Below are 21,290 nucleotides of genomic sequence, written 5' to 3'. Positions count from 1 at the left end.
GTCATTAATTCAAGATATGTGCATATGTTTCATCATGGAAATATATGTATTCAAATGCAAAATAATCATAAATGTTATCAGCTTCTCCATTTAAATTTTATAATAACAGTAGGTAAGAACTTTTGTACACGTGAAATATCTACTCTGCAATAAATGAGCAACTTATGTTTAGGGATTAAGCTAGAATTTTTTAAGAAACAAATTTTTGGAGATTAAGTTTAGCATTTAGTAACTAATTGCACCTAATTATGTTTTGATCCACCCAATGCAAACTTGGAAAAAATATTCAAATAAAAAACTTAGTATGTAAAAGTTTAATCAAATCAATTAGGAAAGCCAACTCTATAAAACTCCTGACAAGACGTCAAATCTACTGATAAGACATAAATGTAAATATTGTCTTATGCACTGATGAAGTTAGTCCTTGAGGTAGATTCAAAATGAAAAGAATAAAACAAGTCTTCATAACAATCTCAGCCTTTAAAATGAAAAAAAACGCATTTTTCTTGGCCTCAATTTTACCTAGGGTTTACTCTCTGGTGGACACCTTGGAATACTCAAATAAATAACACGTAGGCTCCCTCCTCAAGAAGCTCCCATTTTAATGGTTCCCTGATATTTTCCTCCAGTTCTCAGTAACATTTGATAGAAGTGACCACTTATATACTGAAATTCTGTCTTGGCTTTGGGCACAAGAAAGTATTCCAGTTTCTTCATATGTCTCTGAGTTGTATGTTTTGTTTTACTCTAGAGGATTTCAACTTAATGGAGACATCATCTCATTGCATTTCTACATAGGCTGCAGGTTGGCTAATCTTGCTGAGGAGTGGTGTTATGTAAAATTAGATCTTATTTAAATCTATACCAATTTGACTGTAATGAAGATTCACAGAAGTAGTGTGCATGAGGACAGGAATGGTGTGAAAATCAAAAAGAAAGGTTTATGTGTTATTTCCCAACAAAGGAACTTTATGTAGGCAGTATGATTTCTACTACTAACTTAGACTGACCCAGGGCCATGTCAAACTTAACTCTAGAACAGTGGACACTGCCTCCACCCAAGAAGAGTTCCCTTCCTCACTTCTATTTTCTCAGTCATCTGCACCATCTTCAAGGTTTGAGTTTTCAGAATCATCTTAAGCCTCCATTTTCCTTTTTCTTTTTCCAACTTCTCTGTAATCACAAGACGGCAAATTCTGAGGTTATTTCCAGAATTGAGAACTAGATGTAGTATTCTTTTATTATTATTATTATTATTATACTTTAAGTTTTAGGGTACATGTGCACAATGTGCAGGTTTGTTACATATGTATACATGTGCCATTTTGGTGTGCTGCACCCATTAACTCATCATTTAGCATTAGGTATATCTCCTAATGCTGTCCCTCCCCCCTCCCCCCACCACACAACAGTCCCCGGAGTGTGATGTTCCCCTTCCTGTGTCCATGTGTTCTCATTGTTCAATTCCCACCTGTGAATGAGAACTTGTGGTGTTTGGTTTTTTGTCCTTGGGATAGTTTGCTGAGAATGATGGTTTCCAGTTTCATCCATGTCCCTACAAAGGACATGAACTCATCATTTTTTATGGCTGCATAGTATTCCATGGTGTATATGTGCCACATTTTCTTAATCCAGTCTATCATTGTTGGACATTTGTGTTGGTTCCAACTCTTTGCTATTGTGAATAGTGCCACAATAAACATACGTGTGCATGTGTCTTTATAGCAGCAGGATTTGTAGTCCTTTGGGTATATACCCAGTAATGGGATGGCTGGGTCAAATGATATTTCTAGTTCTAGATCCCTGGGGAATTGCCACACTGACTTCCACAATGGTTGAACTAGTTTCCAGTCCCACCAACAGTGTAAAAGTGTTCCTATTTCTCCACATCCTCTCCAGCACCTGTTGTTTCCTGACTTTTAATGATGGCCATTCTAACTGGTGTGAGATGGTATCTCATTGTGGTTTTGATTTGCATTTCTCTGATGGCCAGTGATGATGAGCATTTTTTCATGTGTTTTTTGGCTGCATAAATGTCTTCTTTTGAGAAGTGTCTGTTCATGTCCTTTGCCCACTTTTTGATGGGGTTCTTTGTTTTTTTCTTGTAAATTTGTTTGAGTTCATTGTAGATTCTGGATATTAGCCCTTTGTCAGATAAGTAGGTTGCGAAAATTTTCTCCCATTCTGTAGGTTGCCTGTTCACTCTGATGGTAGTTTCTTTTGCTGTGCAGAAGCTCTTTAGTTTAATTAGATCCCAGTTGTCAGTTTTGGCTTTTGTTGCCATTGCTTTTGGTGTTTTAGCCATGAAGTCCTTGCCCATGCCTATGTCCTGAATGGTATTGCCTAGGTTTTCTTCTAGGGTTTTTCTGGTTTTAGGTCTAAAATGTAAGTCTTTAATCCATCATGAATTAATTTTTGTATAAGCTGTAGGGAAGGGATCCAGTTTCAGCTTTCTACATATGGCTAGCCAGTTTTCCCAGCACCATTTATTAAATAGGGAATCCTTATCCCATTTCTTGTTTTTGTCAGGTTTGTCAAAGATCAGATAGTTGTAGATGTGTGGCATTATTTCTGAGGGCTCTGTTCTGTTCCATTGATCTATGTCTCTGTTTTGGTACCAGTACCATGCTGTTTTGGTTACTGTAGCCTTGTAGTATAGTTTGAAGTAGGTAGCATGATGCCTCCAGCTTTGTTCTTTTGGCTTAGGATTGACTTGGCGATGCGGGCTCTTTTTTGGTTCCATATGAACTTTAAAGTAGTTTTTTCCAATTCCGTGAAGAAAGTCATTGGTAGCTTGATGGGGATGGCATTGAATCTATAAATTACCTTGGGCAGTATGGCCATTTTCACGATATTGATTCTTCCTACCCATGAGCATGGAATGTTCTTCCATTTGTTTGTATCCTCTTTTATTTCATTGAGCAGTGGTTTGTAGTTCTCCTTGAAGAGGTCCTTCACGTCCCTTGTAAGTTGGATTCCTAGGTATTTTATTCTCTTTGAAGCAATTGTGAATGGGAGTTCACTCATGATTTGGCTCTTTGTTTGTCTTTGATTGGTGTATAAGAATGCTTGTGATTTTTGGACATTGATTTTGTATCCTGAGACTTTGCTGAAGCTACTTATCAGCTTAAGGAGATTCTGGGCTGAGACAATGGGGTTTTCTAAATATACAATCATGTCATCTGCAAACAGGGACAATTTGACTTCCTCTTTTCCTAATTGAATACCCTTTATTTCCTTCTCCTGCCTGATTGCCCTGGCCAGGACTTCCACACTATCTTGAATAGGAGTGGTGAGAGAGGGCATCCCTGTCTTGTGCCAGTTTTCAAAGGGAATGCTTCCAGTTTTTGTCCATTCAGTATGATATTGGCTGTGGGTTTGTCATAGAAAGCTCTTATGATTTTGAGATATATCCCATCAATACCTAATTTATTGAGAGTTTTTAGCATGAAGGGTTGTTGAATTTTGTCAAAGGCCTTTTCTGCATCTATTGAGATAATCATGTGGTTTTTGTGTTTGGTTCTGTTTATATGCTGGATTACATTTATTGATTTGTGTATGTTGAACCAGCCTTGCATCCCAGGGATGAAGCCCACTTGATCATGGTGGATAAGCTTTTTGATGTGCTGCTGGATTTGGTTTGCCAGTATTTTATTGAGGATTTTTGCATCAATGTTCATCAAGGATATTGCTCTGAAATTCTCTTTTTTGGTTGTGTCTCTGCCAGGCTTTGGTATCAGGATGATGCTGGCCTCATAAAATGAGTTAGGGAGGATTCCCTCTTTTTCTATCGATTGGAGTAGTTTCAGAAGGAATGGTACCAGTTCCTCCTTGTACCTCTGGTAGAATTTGGCTGTGAATCCATCAGGTCCTGGACTCTTTTTGGTTGGTAAGCTATTGATTATTGCCACAATTTCAGAGCCTGTTATTGGTCTATTCAGAGATTCAACTTCTTCCTGGTTTAGTCTTGGGAGGGTGTATTTGTCGAGAAATTTATCCATTTCTTCTAGATTTTCTAGTTTATTTGCGTAGAGGTGTTTGTAGTATTCTCTGATGGCAGATTGTATTTCTGTGGGATTGGTGGTGATATCCCCTTTATCATTTTTTATTGCGTCTATTTGATTCTTCTCTCTTTTCTTCTTTATTAGTCTTGCTAGCGGTCTATCAATTTTGTTGATCTTTTCAAAAAACCAGCTCCTGGATTCATTAATTTTTTGAAGGGTTTTTTGTGACTCTATTTCCTTCAGTTCTGCTCTGATTTTAGTTATTTCTTGCCTTCCGCTAGCTTTTGAATGTGTTTGCTCTTGCTTTTCTAGTTCTTTTAATTGTGATGTTAGGGTGTCAATTTTGGATCTTTCCTGCTTTCTCTTGTGGGCATTTAGTGCTATAAATTTCCCTCTACACACTGCTTTGAATGTGTCCCAGAGATTCTGGTATGTTGTGTCTTTGTTCTCATTGGTTTCAAAGAACATCTTTATTTCTGCCTTCATTTCATTATGTACCCAGTAGTCATTCAGGAGCAGGTTGTTCAGTTTCCATGTAGTTGAGTGGTTTTGAGTGAGTTTCTTAATCCTGAGTTCTAGTTTGATTGCACTGTGGTCTGAGAGACAGTTTGTTATAATTTCTGTTCTTTTATATTTGCTGAGGAGTGCTTTACTTCCAACTATGTGGTCAATTTTGGAATAGGTGTGGTGTGGTGCTAAAAAAATGTATATTCTGTTGATTTGGGGTGGAGAGTTCTGTAGATGTCTATTAGGTCCACCTTGTGCAGAGCTGAGTTCAATTCCTGGATATCCTTGTTAACTTTCTGTCTTGTTGATCTGTCTAATGTTGACAGTGGGGTGTTAAAATCTCCCATTATTATTGTGTGGGAGTGTAAGTCTCTTTGTAGGTCACTCAGGACTTGCTTTATGAATCTGGGTACTCCTGTGTTGGGTGTATATATATTTAGGATAGTTAGCTCTTCTTGTTGAATTGATCCCTTTACCATTATGTAATGGCCTTGTCTCTTTTGATCTTTGTTGGTTTAAAGTCTATTTTATCAGAGACTAGGATTGCAACCCCTGCCTTTTTTTGTTTTCTTTTTGCTTGGTAAATCTTCCTCCATCCCTTTATTTTGAGTCTATGTGTGTCTCTGCACGTGAGATGGGTTTCCTGAATACAGCACACTGATGGGTCTTGATTCTTTATCCAATTTGCCAGTCTGTGTCTTTTAATTGGAGCATTTAGCCCATTTACATTTAAAGTTAATATTGTTATGTGTGAATTTGATCCTGTCATTATGATGTTAGCTGGTTATTTTGCTCGTTAGTTGATGCAGTTTCTTCCTAGCCTTGATGGTCTTTACATTTTGGCATGTTTTTGCAGTGGCTGGTACCGGTTGTTCCTTTCCATGTTTAGTGCTTCCTTCAGGAGCTCTTTTAGGGCAGGCCTGGTGGTGACAAAATCTCTCAGCAGTTGCTTGTCTGTAATGTGTTTTATTTCTCCTTCACTTCTGAAGCTTAGTTTGGCTGGATATGAAATTCTGTGTTGAAAATTCTTTTCTTTAAGGATGTTGATTATTGGCCCCCACTCTCTTCTGGCTTGTAGAGTTTCTGCCAAGAGATCAGCTGTTAGTCTGATGGGCTTCCCTTTGTGGGTAACCTGACCTTTCTCTCTGGCTGCCCTTAACATTTTTTTCCTTCATTTCAACTTTGGTGAATCTGACAATTATGTTTCTTGGGATTGCTCTTCTTGAGGAGTATCTTTGTGTCATTCTCTGTATTTCCGGAATCTGCATATTGGCCTGCCTTGCTAGATTGGGGAAGTTCTCCTGGATAATATCTTGCAGAGTGTTTTCCAGCTTGCTTCCATTCTCCCCGTCACTTTCAGGTACACCAATCAGACGTAGGTTTGGTCTTTTCACATAGTCCCATATTTCTTGGAGGCTTTGTTCATTTCTTTTTATTCTTTTTTTCTCTAAACTTCCCTTCTCTCTTCATTTCATTCATTTCAAGTTCCATCACTGATACCCTTTCTTCCAGTTGATCGCATCGGCTACTGAGGCTTCTGCATTCTTCACGTAGTTCTCGAAACTTGGCTTTCAGATCCATCAGCTCCTTTAAGCACTTCTCTGCATTGGTCATTTTAGTTATACATTCATCTAATTTTTTTCAAAGTTTTTAACTTCTTTACCATTGGTTTGAATTTCCTCCTATAGCTCGGAGTAGTTTGATCATTGAAGCCTTCTCCTCTCAACTCGTCAAAGTCATTCTCTGTCCAGCTTTGTTCCATTGCTGGTGAGGAGCTGTGTTCCTTTGGAGGAGGAGAGGCACTCTGCTTTTTAGAGTTTCCAGTTTTTCTGCTGTGTTTTCTCCCCATTTTTGTAGATTTTTCTACTTTTGGTCTTTGATGATGGTGATGTACAGACGGGTTTTTGGTGTGGGTGTCCTTTCTGTTTGTTAGTTTTCCTTCTACCAGACAGGACCCTCAGCTACAGGTCTGTTGGGGTTTGCTAGAGGTCCACTCCAGACTCTTTTTGCCTGGGTGTCAGCGGTGGTGGCTGCAGAACAGTGGATTTTTGTGAACCGCAAATTCAGCTGTCTGGTTATTCCTCTGGAAGTTTTGTCTCAGAGGAGTACCCGGCTGAGTGAGGTGTCAGTCTGTCCCTACTGGGGGGTGCATCCAGTTAGGCTGCTCAGGGGGTCAGGGACCCACTTTAGCAGGCAGTCTGCCTATTCTCAGATCTCCAGCTGCGTGCTGGGAGAACCACTACTCTCTTCAAAGCTGTCAGACAGAGACATTTAAGTCTGCAGAGGTTACTGCTGACTTTTTGTTTGTCTGTGCCCTGCCCCCAGAGGTGGAGCCTACAGAGTCAGGCAGGCCTCCTTGAGCTGTGGTGGGCTCCACCCAGTTCGAGCTTCATGGTTGCTTTGTTTACCTAAGCAAGCCTGGGCAATGGCGGGCACCCCTCCCCCAGCCTCGCTGCCGCCTTGCAGTTTGATCTCATACTGCTGTGCTAGCAATCAGTGAGACTCCGTGGGTGTAGGACCCTCCGAGCCAGGTGCAGGACACAATCTCCTGGTGTGCCGTTTTCCAAGCCCGTTGGAAAAGTGCAGAATTAGGGTGGGAGTGACCCAATTTTCCAGGTGCCATCTGTCACCCCATTCTTTGACTAGGAAAGGGAACTCCCTGACCCCTTGCACTTCCCGAGTGAGACAATGCCTCACCCTGCTTTGGCTAGGCTCGCTCAGGGTGCGCTAAACCAACTGTCCTGCACCCACTGTCTGGCACTCCCTAGTGAGATGAACCCGGTACCTCAGATGGAAATGCAGAAATCACCCGTCTTCTGCGTCGCTCACGCTGGGAGCTGTAGACCGGAGCTGTTACTATTCGGCCATCTTGGCTCCTGATTCTTTCCATTAAATGTTTATTGGTGAGTGGTGTTCTTTTATTTATTTATTTATTTTTGAGATGGAGTCTGGCTTTGTCGCCCAGGCTGGAGTGCAGTGGCGCAATCTCGGCTCACTGCAAGCTCCGCCTCCCGGGTTCACTCCATTCTCCTGCCTCAGCCTCTCCGAGTAGCTGGGAGTACAGGCGCCTGCCAGCACGCCCGGCTAATTTTTTTTTGTATTTTTAGTAGAGATGGGGTTTCACCGTAGTTTCGATCTCCTGACCTCGTGATCCGACTGCCTCATCCTCCCAAAGTGCTGGGATTACAAGCGTGAGCCACCACGCCCGGCCTGGTGAGTGGTGTTCTAAGTTCACTGAGTTAGACCAGAATAGCTGAATCTCCATTAGGAAATATTTGCCACAAAATACTAGATTTCTACACAGTGACTCTGATGGTGATAGACATTCATATGAAGAGTTTGGATAAAATTATTTTAATGAATTTGACAATGAAAAAAGTATATATAAAAACATAAATGTGGTAAATTATATGCATATAAATATGTACCTACATAGGCTTTAAAATGTATTAAATGATATAAATAAATATTTACTGCTTCAAATATGCTACCGCAAGAATACATAATCAGAGTCTACAATTTTTGGATATTCTCTTTAGAATAAATAGATAATGAATTACCTTACACAAGCTTTCTATATTTTGGCCTTTGTGGTTTAAGGTATTCAGTAAACATTGGATGACTAGTGATCTCTCTGTTAGATGTTTTATTGTATTCAAACATTTCCAGATATTTTATTCAATTTTATAATATTATAACAGGAATAAAATGATTACTGCATTGACTACAAATCCAATTCATAAAACTCTTTATGTTTTGTTACCATGTAGGGATTGATGTAGCTGATTATAGGTCTAAGTAAGTTCTTTCTCATTTTTCAAGTTCTCTAAAGAAAACATCATAGGCACATTTTAGAATTAAGGGAAGTTTTAAAAGTTAACTATATAACTTATTTTTTTTTTACTTTTTATTTTAAATTTTGGGGGTACATAGTGTGTGCATGAGATATTTTGATACAGGCATGCAATGCATAATAATCTCATCACAGAAGATAGGGTATTAATCCCCTTATCCTTTGTGTTACAAATAATCTGTACTATCATTATTTTAAAATGCAAAATTATTATTGACTAGAGTCACTCTGTTGTGCTATCCAATACTACACTTTATTCATTAATTATAATGATTTTTCATATCCATTAATTATCCCCATTTCCCCCTCACCCCCTGACTACCTTTCCCAGCCTCTGGTAACTATCCTTCTATTCTCTATCTCCATGTCTTCAATTGTTTTGATTTTTAGATCCCCCAAATAATTGAGAACATCTGACTTTGGTCTTTGTTTGCTTGGCTTATTTCACTTAATATAATTACCTCCAGGTTAATACATGTTCTTGCAAATGACTGAATCTTTTTCTTTTTGATGGCTGAATAGTACTCCATTGTGTATTTGTATGACATTTTCTTTGTCTATTCATCTGTTGATGGACCTACGGTGGCTTCCAAATCTTGGCTATTGTGAACAAACCTGCACAAATGTGGGAGTGAAGATATCTCTTCAAAATATTGATTTCCTTTCTTTTGGCTACATACCCAGCAAGGGTATTGCTGGATTTTGAGGTTGCTCTGTTTTTAGTTTTCTGAGGAAACTCCAAATTTTTCTCTGGAATGGTTGTACTAATTTACATTACCACCACAGTGTACAAAGGCTTCCTTTTCTCTATATCCTCAGCAGCGTTTGTTACTGCCTGTCTTTTGGATAAATGTCATTTTAACTGGGATGAGATGATATCTCTTTATACTTTTGATTTGCATTTATCTGATGATCAGTGATGTTAAGTACATTTTCATGTGGCCATTTGCCATTTGTATGTTTTCTTTTGATAAATGCCTTTTCAAATATTTTGCCCATTAAAAAATGAAATGAGATAAATAGAAAAATACAAGAATGAAAAAATGAAACAAAAAATGGTGTGAGTTGATTGAAGGTAAAAAAAAAAAAAGAAACAAAATAAATATAAAAATTTTAAAAAGAAACAAATATGCCCATTTTTAAATTGGATTTTTAGATATTTTTCTACAGAGTTGTTTGAGCGCCTTATATATTCTGTTTATTAACCCTTGACAGATGGGTAATATGCAAATATTTTGTCCCATTATAGGATTTGTCTATTTTCTTTGTTGATTGTTTCCTTTGCTGTGCAGAAGCCATGTATTCATTTATGCTTTAATTGCCTGTTCTTGTGGGATATTATTCAAGAAATCTTTGCCCAGACCTGTATCGTTCAGAGTTTCTTTGAAGTTTTCTTGTAGTAGTTTCATAGTTTGAGGATATAGCTTTAAGCCTTTATTATATTTTGATTTTATTTTTGTATATGGTGGGAGACAGATGTCTAGTTTCATTCTTCTGCATATGGATATGCAGTTTTCCCTGTACCATTTATTGACAATACTGTCTTTTCCCCAGTGTATGTTCCTGGCACCTTTGTCAAAAATGAGTTCATTGTAGGCCTGTGCATTTGATTTTGGTTTCTGTATTCTGTTCCATTGGTTGATGTGTATGTTTTTAGACCAGTAACATGCTGTTTTGGTTACTATGGCTCTTTAGTATAATTTGAAATCAGGTAAAGTGATTCCTCCAGTTTTGTTCTTTTTGCTTAAGATAGCTTTGGCTATTCTGGGTCTTTTGTGCTTCCATATAAATGTAAGGATTTTGTTTCTCTTTCTGTGTGGAATGTCATTTGTATTTTGACAGAAATTGCATTGAATCTGTAAATTGCTTTGGGTAGCAGAGACATCTTAATAATAATGATAATTCCAATTCGTGAACATGGAATAGCTCTCCATTTTGTGGTGTCCTCTTCAACATATTTCGTCAGTGATTTATGGTTTTCTTTATAGAGATCTTTTACTTCTTTAGTTAAGTTAATTCCTTGGTACTTAATTTTATTTGTGGCTATTGTAAATGGGGCTCCTATTTTAAAATTTCTTGTTTCAGTTTTTTCACTGTTGGCATATAGAAATGCTGTTGAATTTTGTATGTTGATTTTGTACCCTGCAACTTTACTGAATTTGTTTATTATTTCTAATAGGTTTTTTTTGTGGAGTCTTTAGGTTTTTCTAAATATAAGATCATATCATTTGCAAACAAGGATAATTTGACTTTTTTATTCTAATTTGTATGCTCATTATTTTTTATCTTGTCTAACTGCTCTAGCTGGGACTTCCTGTACTATGTTCAATGACAGTGATGAAAGTGGGCATCCTTGTTGTGTTGCAGATTTTACAGGAAAGGCTTTTACATTCTCCCCATTCAGTATGATACTAGCTATGGGTCTGTCATATATGGATTTTACTCTTTTGAGGTATATTCCTTCCATATCCAGTTTTTTGAGAGTATTTTATCTTAAAGTGGTGTTAAATTTTATCAAATACTTTTTCACCATTGGTTGAAATTATCATATGATTTTTGTCCTTTATTCTGTTGATGATGTGTTCTACTTGATTGATTGTATTACATACATTGCATACATTAAACCATTCTTGCCTCACAGGGATAAATCTCACCTGGTCATGATTAATGATCTTTTTACTGTATTGCTGAATTTGGTTTGCTAATATTTTGTTGAGGATTTCTGCATCAATATTCATCAGGGATATTGGACTGTAGCATTCCTTTTTTATATTTCTTTGCTTTTGGCATTAGGGTAATGGTGGCCTCATATAATGATTTTGGAAGCATTCCCTCCTCTATTTTATAAAATGGTTTGAGTAAGGTTGGTATTGGTTCTTCTTTAAATATTTGGTAGAATTCAGCAGTAAAGCCATTTGGTCCTGGGCTTTTCTTTATTGGGTGGCTCTTTCTTATGGTTGTGATCTTGTTATTTGTTATTGGTGTGTTCAGGTTTTGGATTTCTTCCTGTTACAGTCTTGGTCAGTTGTATGTGTCTAGGACTTTGTCCATTTCTTCTAGATTTTCCAATTTATTGGTCATCGTAGCTACTTGTGATCATTTGAATTTCTGCAGTATCAATTGTAATGCCTTCTTTATCATCTCTGATTTTATTTATTGTATCTTCTTTCTTTTTATCTTAGTCTGGCTAAAGGTTTGTCAACCTTGTTTATCTTGTCAAAAAAGCAACCTTTGTTTTATTGATTTATTTATTTCAATTTCATATTTTTCTGCTCTGATGTTGATCATTTCTTTTCTTCTATTACTTTGGGATTTCGCTTGCTCTTGCTTTTCTCTTTCCTTAAGATGGAACATTAGGTTGTTAGTGTGAAGATTTTCTTCTTTTTGAAGTATGTACTTACAGCTATAAACTTCCCTCTTAGTACTGCTTTTGGTATATTTGATAGGTTTTGATATGTTGTGTTTCCAATATCATTTATCTCAAGAATTTTTTCAATTTCCTTAATTTATTCATTGAACCACTGGTCATTCAGGAGCACATTTTTAAGTTTTCACATATTTGTATAGTTTCCAAATACCTCTTCTTATTAATTTCTTGTTTTATTCCATTGTAGTCAGAAGATGCTTGATGTAATTTTAAGAATGTTTTAAGACTTGTTTTGTGACCTAACATGTGGTCTGTCCTTCAGAATGATCCATGTGCTGAGGAAAACAATAGGTATTCCGTAGCCATTCGATGAAAACTTTTGGAAATATCTATTAGATCCATTAGGTCTATAGTGCAGATGAAGTCTGATATTTTTTCATTTTCTGTCTGGAATATCTGTCAAATGCTGAAAGTGGAGTTGAACTCTCCAGCTATTGTTATCTATTGGCCTATCTCACTCTTTACTTCTAATATTTGCTTTATATATCTGGGTATTACAGTGTTTAGTGCAAATATATTTACAATTGTTATATCCTCTTGCTTAATTGACCCTTTTATCATTATATAATGACCTTCTTTGTCTCTTCTTATAGTTTTTGTATTGAAATCTACTTTTTTTGATGCAAGTATAGCTACTCCTGCTTTTTTTTTTAATTTCCATTAGTATGGGATATCTTTTTCCATCCGTGTATGTTCAGTCTATGTGCATCTTTATAGGTGAAGTGTGTTTCTTGTGGCAACAGATCATGGGATCTTTTTTCATCCATTCAACCACTCTATATATTTTGATTTAATACTTTAGTCCATTTACATTCAATGCTATTATTGATAAGTAAGGATTTACTTCTGCCTTTTTAAAATTTCTTTTCTCATTGTCTTCTCTTTCTTCTTTCTTTTTTTCCTGTTTAACTTTAAAGAGATGATTTTCTCTGGTGATGTGATTTTGCTTCTTGCTTTTTATTTTTTGTGTATCTGTCATATGTTTTGTGGTTTGTGGTTACCATGAGGCTTGCAAATAGTATCTTATAACCCATTATTTTAAGCTGATAACAACTTAACACAGTTTGCATAAACAAGCAAACAAAAAAGAAACAAGCGAAAAGAAAACTAATAAAGACTCTACACCTTAACTTCAACCCCTCGCTTTTTAACTTCTGTTGTTTCTATTTATATCATATTGTACTCTATGGCTTTGTAGTTATTATTTTTGATTGGTTGATTACTTAGTCTTTCTATTTAAGATAAGAGTAGTTTACACACCACAGTTACAGTGTTGTAATAATCTGTGGGTTTTTTTTGTGTACTTACTATTGCCTTTGAGTTTTGTACCTTCAGATAATTACTTATGGTTTATTATTGTCCTTTTCCTTCTGTTTGAAGTATTCCTGTTGGCATGTCTTGTGCTGATGAAATCTCTCAACTACTGTTAGGGGTCTAGTAAAGTCTTTATTACTTTTACATATTTAAAGGATAATTTTACTAGATATTCTATTTTAGTGTAAAAATGTTTTTTGTTTTGTTTTTTTCTTCAGCACTTTAAATATGTAATACCACTCTCTCCTGGCCTGTAATGTTTCCACTAAAAAGTCTACTGCCAGACATATTGGAGGTCCATTATATGTTATTTATTTCTTTTCCCTTGCTGCCTTTAGGATCATTTCTTAAAATTTTTGATCTTTGGGAGATTGGTTATTTAATGTGTTGAGGTAGCCTGCTTTGGGAATTTTATTATTAAATGCCTTGAGGTAGTCTTCTGTGGGTTAATTCCGCTTGGTGTTCTAAAATTTATTCGAATATTGGATATTTGGATATTGGATATTTGGATATTGATTTGGGATATTGATATATTTCTCTAGGTTTGGGAAGTTCTCTGCTATTATCTTTTGAATAAACTCTTTTCCCCCGGCTCTTTCTCTACCTCCTCTCCAAGGCCAGTTACTCTTAGGTTTGCCCTTTTGGGGCCATCCTCTAGATCATGTAGGTGTGCTTCATTGTTTTTATTCTTTCTTTTTTTGTGTCCTCTATCTATTTTTAAATAGCCTGTCTTCAAGCTCACTTTTTCTTCTGCTTAATCAATTCTGCTACTAAAAGACTGATCCATTCTTTAGTATGCCAATTGCATTTTCCAACTCCAGAATTCCTACTTGATTTTTTTTAATTATTTTAATCTCTTTGTTAAACTTATCAGATAGAATTCTGAATTCCTTCTCCACGTTATGTTGAATTTCTTTGAGTTTCCTCAACACAGCTATTTTGAATTCTCTCTCTGAAAGGTCACCTATCTCTGTTTTTCCAGGAATTGTCCTTGGTGCCTTATTTAGTTTATTTGGTGAGCTCAAGTTTTCCTGTATCATCTTGATTTTTGGAAATGTGTATCTGTATTTGGGCATTGAAGAGTTACAATTAGCAGGTGGCAAAGTCAGCCAGGCCTATATCTTTCCTTTATGGCTTAGAGTTCCCCCAGACCCCAGGTGGGTCCAGAGGTGCTGTTAAAAGCAAGGGACTAGAGTTAAAAAAAAAACTAGAATTCCACCTGGTGTTATATTGTACTGTGGCTGAGCTGGCACTCAAACCATAGGACACTTTCTTTTCACTCTTCCCTCCCCTTTCCAAAGGCAGAGAAGCTTCACCCAATGGCCACTGCCACCTCTGGCTAATTATATAACTTTTAAATTTGAAAAATAAAATCTAGCATATATACAAATGTGACTTGAAATATTTAATTGATGGTCAATGCAAATCATATATAGAACATGTATATTATATTATAATTTGAGTTTTTCTTTTTTAATTTTAGTGCTCAAGGAGGATGTGTTTCACGTGTCCTGCCAGAATTTTTGCTTGAACCAGAAGATTGTAAGAGGTGGATTGAAATTACGGTAAGAAAATACAATTTCTTGGAACAAACCACACAGTTACTATTGTATGTACTGGTATTTTGCCTATGTTAGAATATTCTATTTCAGAGTCCTCAAGTTTTATATACAAAATATTATTAGGATCATAATTTTTGGATAACCCATATGTTTTTGTACATTTGTCTAAAAATCTCTATGGAGTTCCTATGCAAAAATGATTACATGGCTTTCTTAAAGATATAAATAATTACTACTTTGGAGAATTTATAAATGAAGACTAAGGTAGGGTTATGTAAATTTTATTCTTAAACTTTTAGAATATTTTCCAAATAAAATACTGGTTTTATTTCACCACCATGTGCCACTTTTCTTCTTCATTTTCAAGGGAAAATAGAAACGAAGCAAGAAATGTATAGTTTTGTCATAATATGTAGTTTACTTTGTGGTAACCTATTGAGAGGGGAGTGGTCTTTGAGGAGTCTGCAGGCTTTGAGGCAACTATGGTTGTAGGACTCTCACTATGCTTGCCATGTGACATGAGCAGAGAACCAGGTGCCTGCCTGTTCTTTGGCACTATGCTGAGGTCCTATTGCCTTATCCAAAGGGTGTGATTCTTTCTTGGCTCAGCAATCAGAAGAACTTTGTAACTTGTTCAGCCACTTATTCTACAGAGTGATCTAATAGGTGCATTGAATGAATAAATGTACGATCTAAATAAGAGACTGTGTGCTCCATAAAGTTACCTGTGTTGATATCTTCTATTATTGGCACATTGCAAATTAGAGCTCTTGATTAAAGTATAGAAAAGGCATCCACATGTTTTGAAAAAAAAAAAAACTCATATGCTAAATTTGCCTTAAATTTTAATTAATGTTGTACTATTTTATTTCGTAAAGTCTTCCACTAATACGATGCCTGTGGGTTCCTGTACACCTAAGAAAAATCTTCTATTGTTATAGAAATGTCTAAATTTGAAGCCTGGAGTAAACGGGCATGGACAGATGTATTTCTACAGATATACAAGGTAACATTTCCATTATTGTTCGCTGCTTCTCTGTTGATTAGTATAAATCATATATTAATTAAAGTATAGACAATGCTGCTATGAAAGATTCAAAAACACAGTGCCTTAAATGAGAGTTTTTTTTTTATTGCTTTCTCATGGAACTGCTGAGATGTGAGAGGGTCAAAGCTTCTGGAGTATCTCTTTCCTCCTCAGTACTAGGCTTTCATGTATGGGTCTGATTTCTCTGAAGAAGGAAGAGCAGGTAAAGGAGTACTGGAGGCAAGGAGTTACCTTTTAAGGATGTGACCTGAAAAATATGTCTTTTTCATTTCAGATTTCATTAGGCAGAATTCAGTCATACAGTCACATCTAACTGCAAAAAAAAGTTGAGAAATACACTCTCTAGAATAAGTAGCTACAGGAATATTCTAGTACTAAAAAGGAGAATTAAAGAATGAGTACTGGTGAAAACTATTGTCTCCACATCTAATACACAGTAGTCTCTTGCTATAAAACTATATTCACTAAGATTCATACAATTATAGGCAAAAGGTTTTTATGAGATTCTCGAATTTACTTCCTGCCAAATTGCATTTGTGGGTAGATTAACATAGCATAACATAAATTATACCCCTATACTCTATACCCTTATTGCATAAACAAGTCCTGGTTTCAGCCCTTGAATAATTCCCTAGGTTCTCTTTTTTTTGAGATGGGGTCTCGCTCTTTGCCCCAGCCCGGAGTGCAGTGGCGCAATCTCGGCTCACTGCAAGCTCCGCCTCCCGGGTTCACGCCATTCTCCTGCCTCAGCCCCCCAAGTAGCTGGGACTACAGGCGCCTGCCACTGTGCCCAGCTAATTTTTTGTATTTTTAGTAGAGACGGGGTTTCACCGTGTTAACCGGGATGGTCTCGATCTCCTGACTTCGTGATCCGCCCGCCTCGGCCTCCCAAAGTGCTGGGATTACAGGCGTGAGCCACCGCACCCGACCAATTCCCTAGGTTTTCATATATAGCACTATAGGTCTTGTCCACTAGGACCAATGGAGGCTTTTGTTCTGTCTTCACACTTTGCAACCCCAGACGGGTGAGCTGGAGGACTGAGAGTTAGAACAAGGGAGGAATTGAATAGAATCAGGAATTAGCAACTCAAAGGAAAGGGCAAAATTAAGAGCTGAATAGTGAGTAGTATGTGTAAGACTCTGTCAATAAATTTTTTAATATTAAATCCTCACAACTGAAATCCTCAATTTAGCATTGAAGAAACTGAGTCTCCCAGGCACACATTCTTTATTTCAAGATCACATGAATTTGACCATATGCAACAATTTGATGCAGGTAATGCTTATTTCTTCCTTGTTGTTCCCTGCTGGGGCCCAGGAGTCCAGGGCCCTCATGCTGCCCCCTGGCAGTCTGAAGTCTCCTTTGGAGTCAGCCACCCAGATCACCCTTTGGAGAGTTCCTTCTTCTGCATGATTCCTCCCTTGCTCCTCCTGTCCTCCTCTTTTTCACCATCAACCTGAACTATCTTTCTTGCTGAATGTAAGAAGAGAATTCTTGTGCGAAAATTCATTTCATTGGTGACTGGTTGTTAATGCTGGAAATATGATCCTTTGCACTGTTAGTCATATAGGGCCTACTCTGCTTCACTAGAAGCATGGTCTTGGGTTTGGTTTGATAATCAAAACTGTGAAATACAGTAGATTTTACACAGCAACATGTTAACTTAGTTTTAAGGAAGCACAAAAGATAGTTATAACACAGAATGCACACCAACAGCGAAGCCAAGAGCTGTGACTCAAAGCATAGCTTCCAGTGTCCCACTCACTTCACACTCACGTCAGAAATGGTTACAAGAAGTGGAATATGGTGGGCAAGGATCATTTCAATACAGGAAAGCCTTCAAGTCTGAGAAATCTTTTCAGTTTTCTAGTCATGCAGCTCCCTCAGAGTAATGAGCAATTTCTCATTACTCAATACAAAACACTGACAATGAGGTATGAGTGCTTGATCTGGTATAGTATCCTCATCTGGATTCTCAAGTAACTTGGATGTCCTATAAATGTATTGCTATACATTTCTTTAGTTAAGGGGGTTTAAAGAGACTCCAAATAAGTGTTAAACCGTCAGGCATCTCTAAATCTAAAGGAAAGATCGTACATAAACTGACAATTGATTCTTTTCTTTGGGTCAACATAAACCTAGTCAAGATGATTCTTCAGAACAAATCCAAATATCTCATTAGTCTCAAAAATCCAGAGATTTTTATGGACAAGTAAAAATGAAAATTATGTTTTCTAAGCCAATGGTTTAAAAGAACACATAATTTAAAAAGTTGTCATTAATAAACAATAAGCCAAATATAATGGCAAAGTTCGTGTGAACCTGAAAAGTACATATGATAGGGGTGGGATAGCGCTCAATATATGTAAATATATACTATTAGTAGTAGTTTTGTCATTGTTGTTTTGAAGTCTTTTAAATGTCCCATAGTGACATAGTGGGATAGCCCAGGACTATGTTCTATTTTGTGGCCAATGTATTGAGTTTAAAGGGTGCTATTACATTTCTTGAATCAAATCTTAAACAAAAATGAAAGATAATTCGAAACAATGTTTTCTGAGGGCATGAAAGAATTTCCTGAGCATGGATCACGAAATATGATTTACCCAAATTTCATCTTAGCTGGCACGGCTCACAGCACATTCTTGCCTTTGTAATTCTTACTCCATTCCTTCAACTCCTGCTTGGTGTGGTTTGCATGTTAACGGATAAATAGTAACACTTATTGCCCCAGGTGTATTTGGATTTGCAAGTGATGGAGTCTTGGACTTTGCATACATTTTAATTCTTCATTTTATTTTTCTAGCAATTTATTTTCAGAGTATTTTACGAAACTATCATTCTGTGGTAAAGAGAAAATTAATAAGTTTTTTTTACCACCGATAATTTCAGAAACACTGCTGTAGAATTAAGCACTCAGTGTAATGGCTCTTCCAATACTAAAGGTTACAACCATGCTCCATATGGGTCCATCATTAAATCTGCATTCCTAGTCAGGGGTCACTTGCAGATCTTGTCTTATTTGCAGAGTAGAAGTGACAGATGACAGATGAGTCCTGAGCCAGTTCAGGTCATTAGTCCCAAACATATATCTCATCAGCTGTACTCAAGTAATTTATCATTTGGTATTTCCCAGAAATAAACAGAAATTGATGGGGGTCCTTTTCAAAGGTTTTAAATTGCATTTTTATAGTATGTGAGATTTGAAATGTAGGACTTCTAGACCACAAAACTGACAGAATGAAAGAAGGCAGTTCCATTAAACTTCTATACAAAATGCTAAAATGATGCAATTCACACATGCTAGATAAATAGCTAACATTCAGAAATGGATTTTTTTTTATCACATTTTAAAGTACTTCTTATAGTGGCAAACAAAAGAACAGTTTTGGATGCTCATAGGTATTTTAACAATTTGTATACTGTAGTTATTTGAAACACTGCATGGCGTAAATATGCACTACTTAGAAAAAGAGCACTTTTTTCAGTTACTATTAACATGTACTTGACTGTAAGAGCACTTGTCTTAGGTTAGATTCTCCTAAAAGCAGACGCTGAGACAAGTATCTGAGTGCAAATCGTTTATTTCAGAAGTGCTCCCAAGAAGCATCAGTAGTAGACTAGGGAATTAAAGCAGATAATATAATGAAGTCAGTAACAGTTGTAGTTTCAATCAGGTTTCACTGTGGGCAACTGAAGCTCAGTGCCACTGGGGACCAATAGAATACATTTTAGAGCATGTCTCAGACTTATCTCAACTGACTGGTGAGGAATCTGGAGTAATTAACTACCGATTCCCTGACCATCTTTGGTAAGGGGCTGTTGCTGGGGTCATTATCTTCTGGCGTTCCTACCTTGCCCTCTGTGAGCTGAGTGTGCTCTCATGTGGAGAAAAAAAAAATCCCTCAAGCAGAGACTTACAGGTTTTCACAATAAGCAAGCTTCAGAATGTAAAGGCGGAACTAAGGAGATATGAGCAGGGTATCAAGAGTATCTTTATAGCACATATGACTCAAATTGTTGTATTCGTACCCATACCATTGGAAAACTGTCTATTAAAGGTTTGGGATAAATCAAGGAGCTGAGCTTACACCGTGTACTCTAATGTGAACCAATGCTCCATTCAGAAACTCTTGAGATGTGTATAGTGAGGTAGCAGATCACAAGCTGTTCATCTCATCTAGAACTTGTAGACAATGGTTAGTACAGTGTTACTTTGCATAGCTCTGTACTATAGTGCTTTACTGACAGACACAGAGTTCTTTATTTCATCTTAATATTGCTAAAATTATTTTTAAATCCAGTTGCATTGCTACCTAATAAAACATGTGGTGTACATGTAGTGAATGGTGATATGATGTGAATATACCACACTTTAAGTTATAGGGTAACAATATGTCAAATTACAAATTTTGTACACTTTTATCATCTTAAAACAGACCTCTTAAATAAATGTAAGAAAATAATTTTTGACTTGATAACTTATTTACTTTTACTTTGGCTTATTTTTCTAAACTGCATGAGCTGGTAAGGAAATAAGAAAGGCATCTTACATCCTTGTGTTTTAAATGAATTTACATCCTAACAGAAATGTTCTTAAATGCAGTTATGTTTTAAATGTACAATAAGCCTCTTGTAAATTATACAGCGTAGTTCCTTAAAGACTAAATACCACAGGAGCAAAAAGTTGTCAATTTAAAATGAGCATTATTGGGGCACATCTGTTCTACTCTTTTAATTCTGATTGAATCCATTTAACCAGAAAATACTAGTGCCCTCTTTTATCTCCTGTCATGTTTTTTAAAATTTTCTCTTTAAATAATTTGCTATTTTTCCATTTGCATCTAATAAAAGTTATCTCTCCCAATTTCAGGTTTTGGTTCTATCCCGTGTAGTACCATACTGCAGCAATAATATGCCCCCAATATGTGTGCAAAATACACCAAAAGTCAATCCTTGTTTTGCATCCAGCAACATATATTCTGATTCCGAAAGAATTTCGCTTAGTTGGATGAACATAAATTATGAGAATACTCGACATGTGATATGGAAAAACTGTCACAAAGGTGAGAAGTGATTTTTTTCTTTAAACAAATTATTGCAAATTGTAATGTGGTGATGGAGAAGGAGCCATGGGTACACAATCCACTCAGAATCCATGGATTCTAGACCCCTCTCCGACATTTACTTTCTGTTCTACAAAAATGATGCCTCCTTAACATCTTCAAGATATGTTTCCTCACATATAAAATGGAAATAATAAAAGGTGCTTCTTTGACTTATTTTGAAGAATAACTGATTTTAAAAGCATATGGAGGAACTCTAGAAATGAAAGCATTAATCATTGCTGACATTTTCAACTGTATAGAGTATAAATATATAGGTGACACTACTCAAACTTAGTATGTAACTAGTTGAGATCAAGTAAAATCTCCTAGAAAACATCTCACATGTCATATGAAGATCATGTTGGAAATCACTAAGAGTAATAATGCTTCATGAATTCTTTGGAGGGTAGGTCATATTAGGTATTTCACAATGAAATAAAGTCATTTCACATCCTTGTGTTTTAGA

The 21,290-nt window shown here is 36.5% G+C and overlaps 1 protein-coding gene across 1 annotated transcript in view; it reads left to right on the top strand.

Moving 5' to 3' along the window:
• LOC115833214 (cilia- and flagella-associated protein 47-like) overlaps positions 1–20,793 on the top strand; it is a 46,230-nt gene extending 25,437 nt beyond the window's left edge. The window contains 4 exon segments of the mRNA XM_030806507.1: positions 14,589–14,670; positions 15,546–15,591; positions 15,594–15,673; positions 20,590–20,793. Of these exon segments, the coding sequence (XP_030662367.1) occupies positions 14,589–14,670; positions 15,546–15,591; positions 15,594–15,673; positions 20,590–20,793 (412 nt within the window).
• Positions 20,794–21,290: the final 497 nt, after the last annotated feature.

Source organism: Nomascus leucogenys, chromosome X (assembly GCF_006542625.1).
Source record: "Nomascus leucogenys isolate Asia chromosome X, Asia_NLE_v1, whole genome shotgun sequence".
Taxonomy (NCBI): Eukaryota; Metazoa; Chordata; class Mammalia; order Primates; family Hylobatidae; genus Nomascus; species Nomascus leucogenys.
This window is presented reverse-complemented; position numbering and strand designations above follow the sequence as displayed.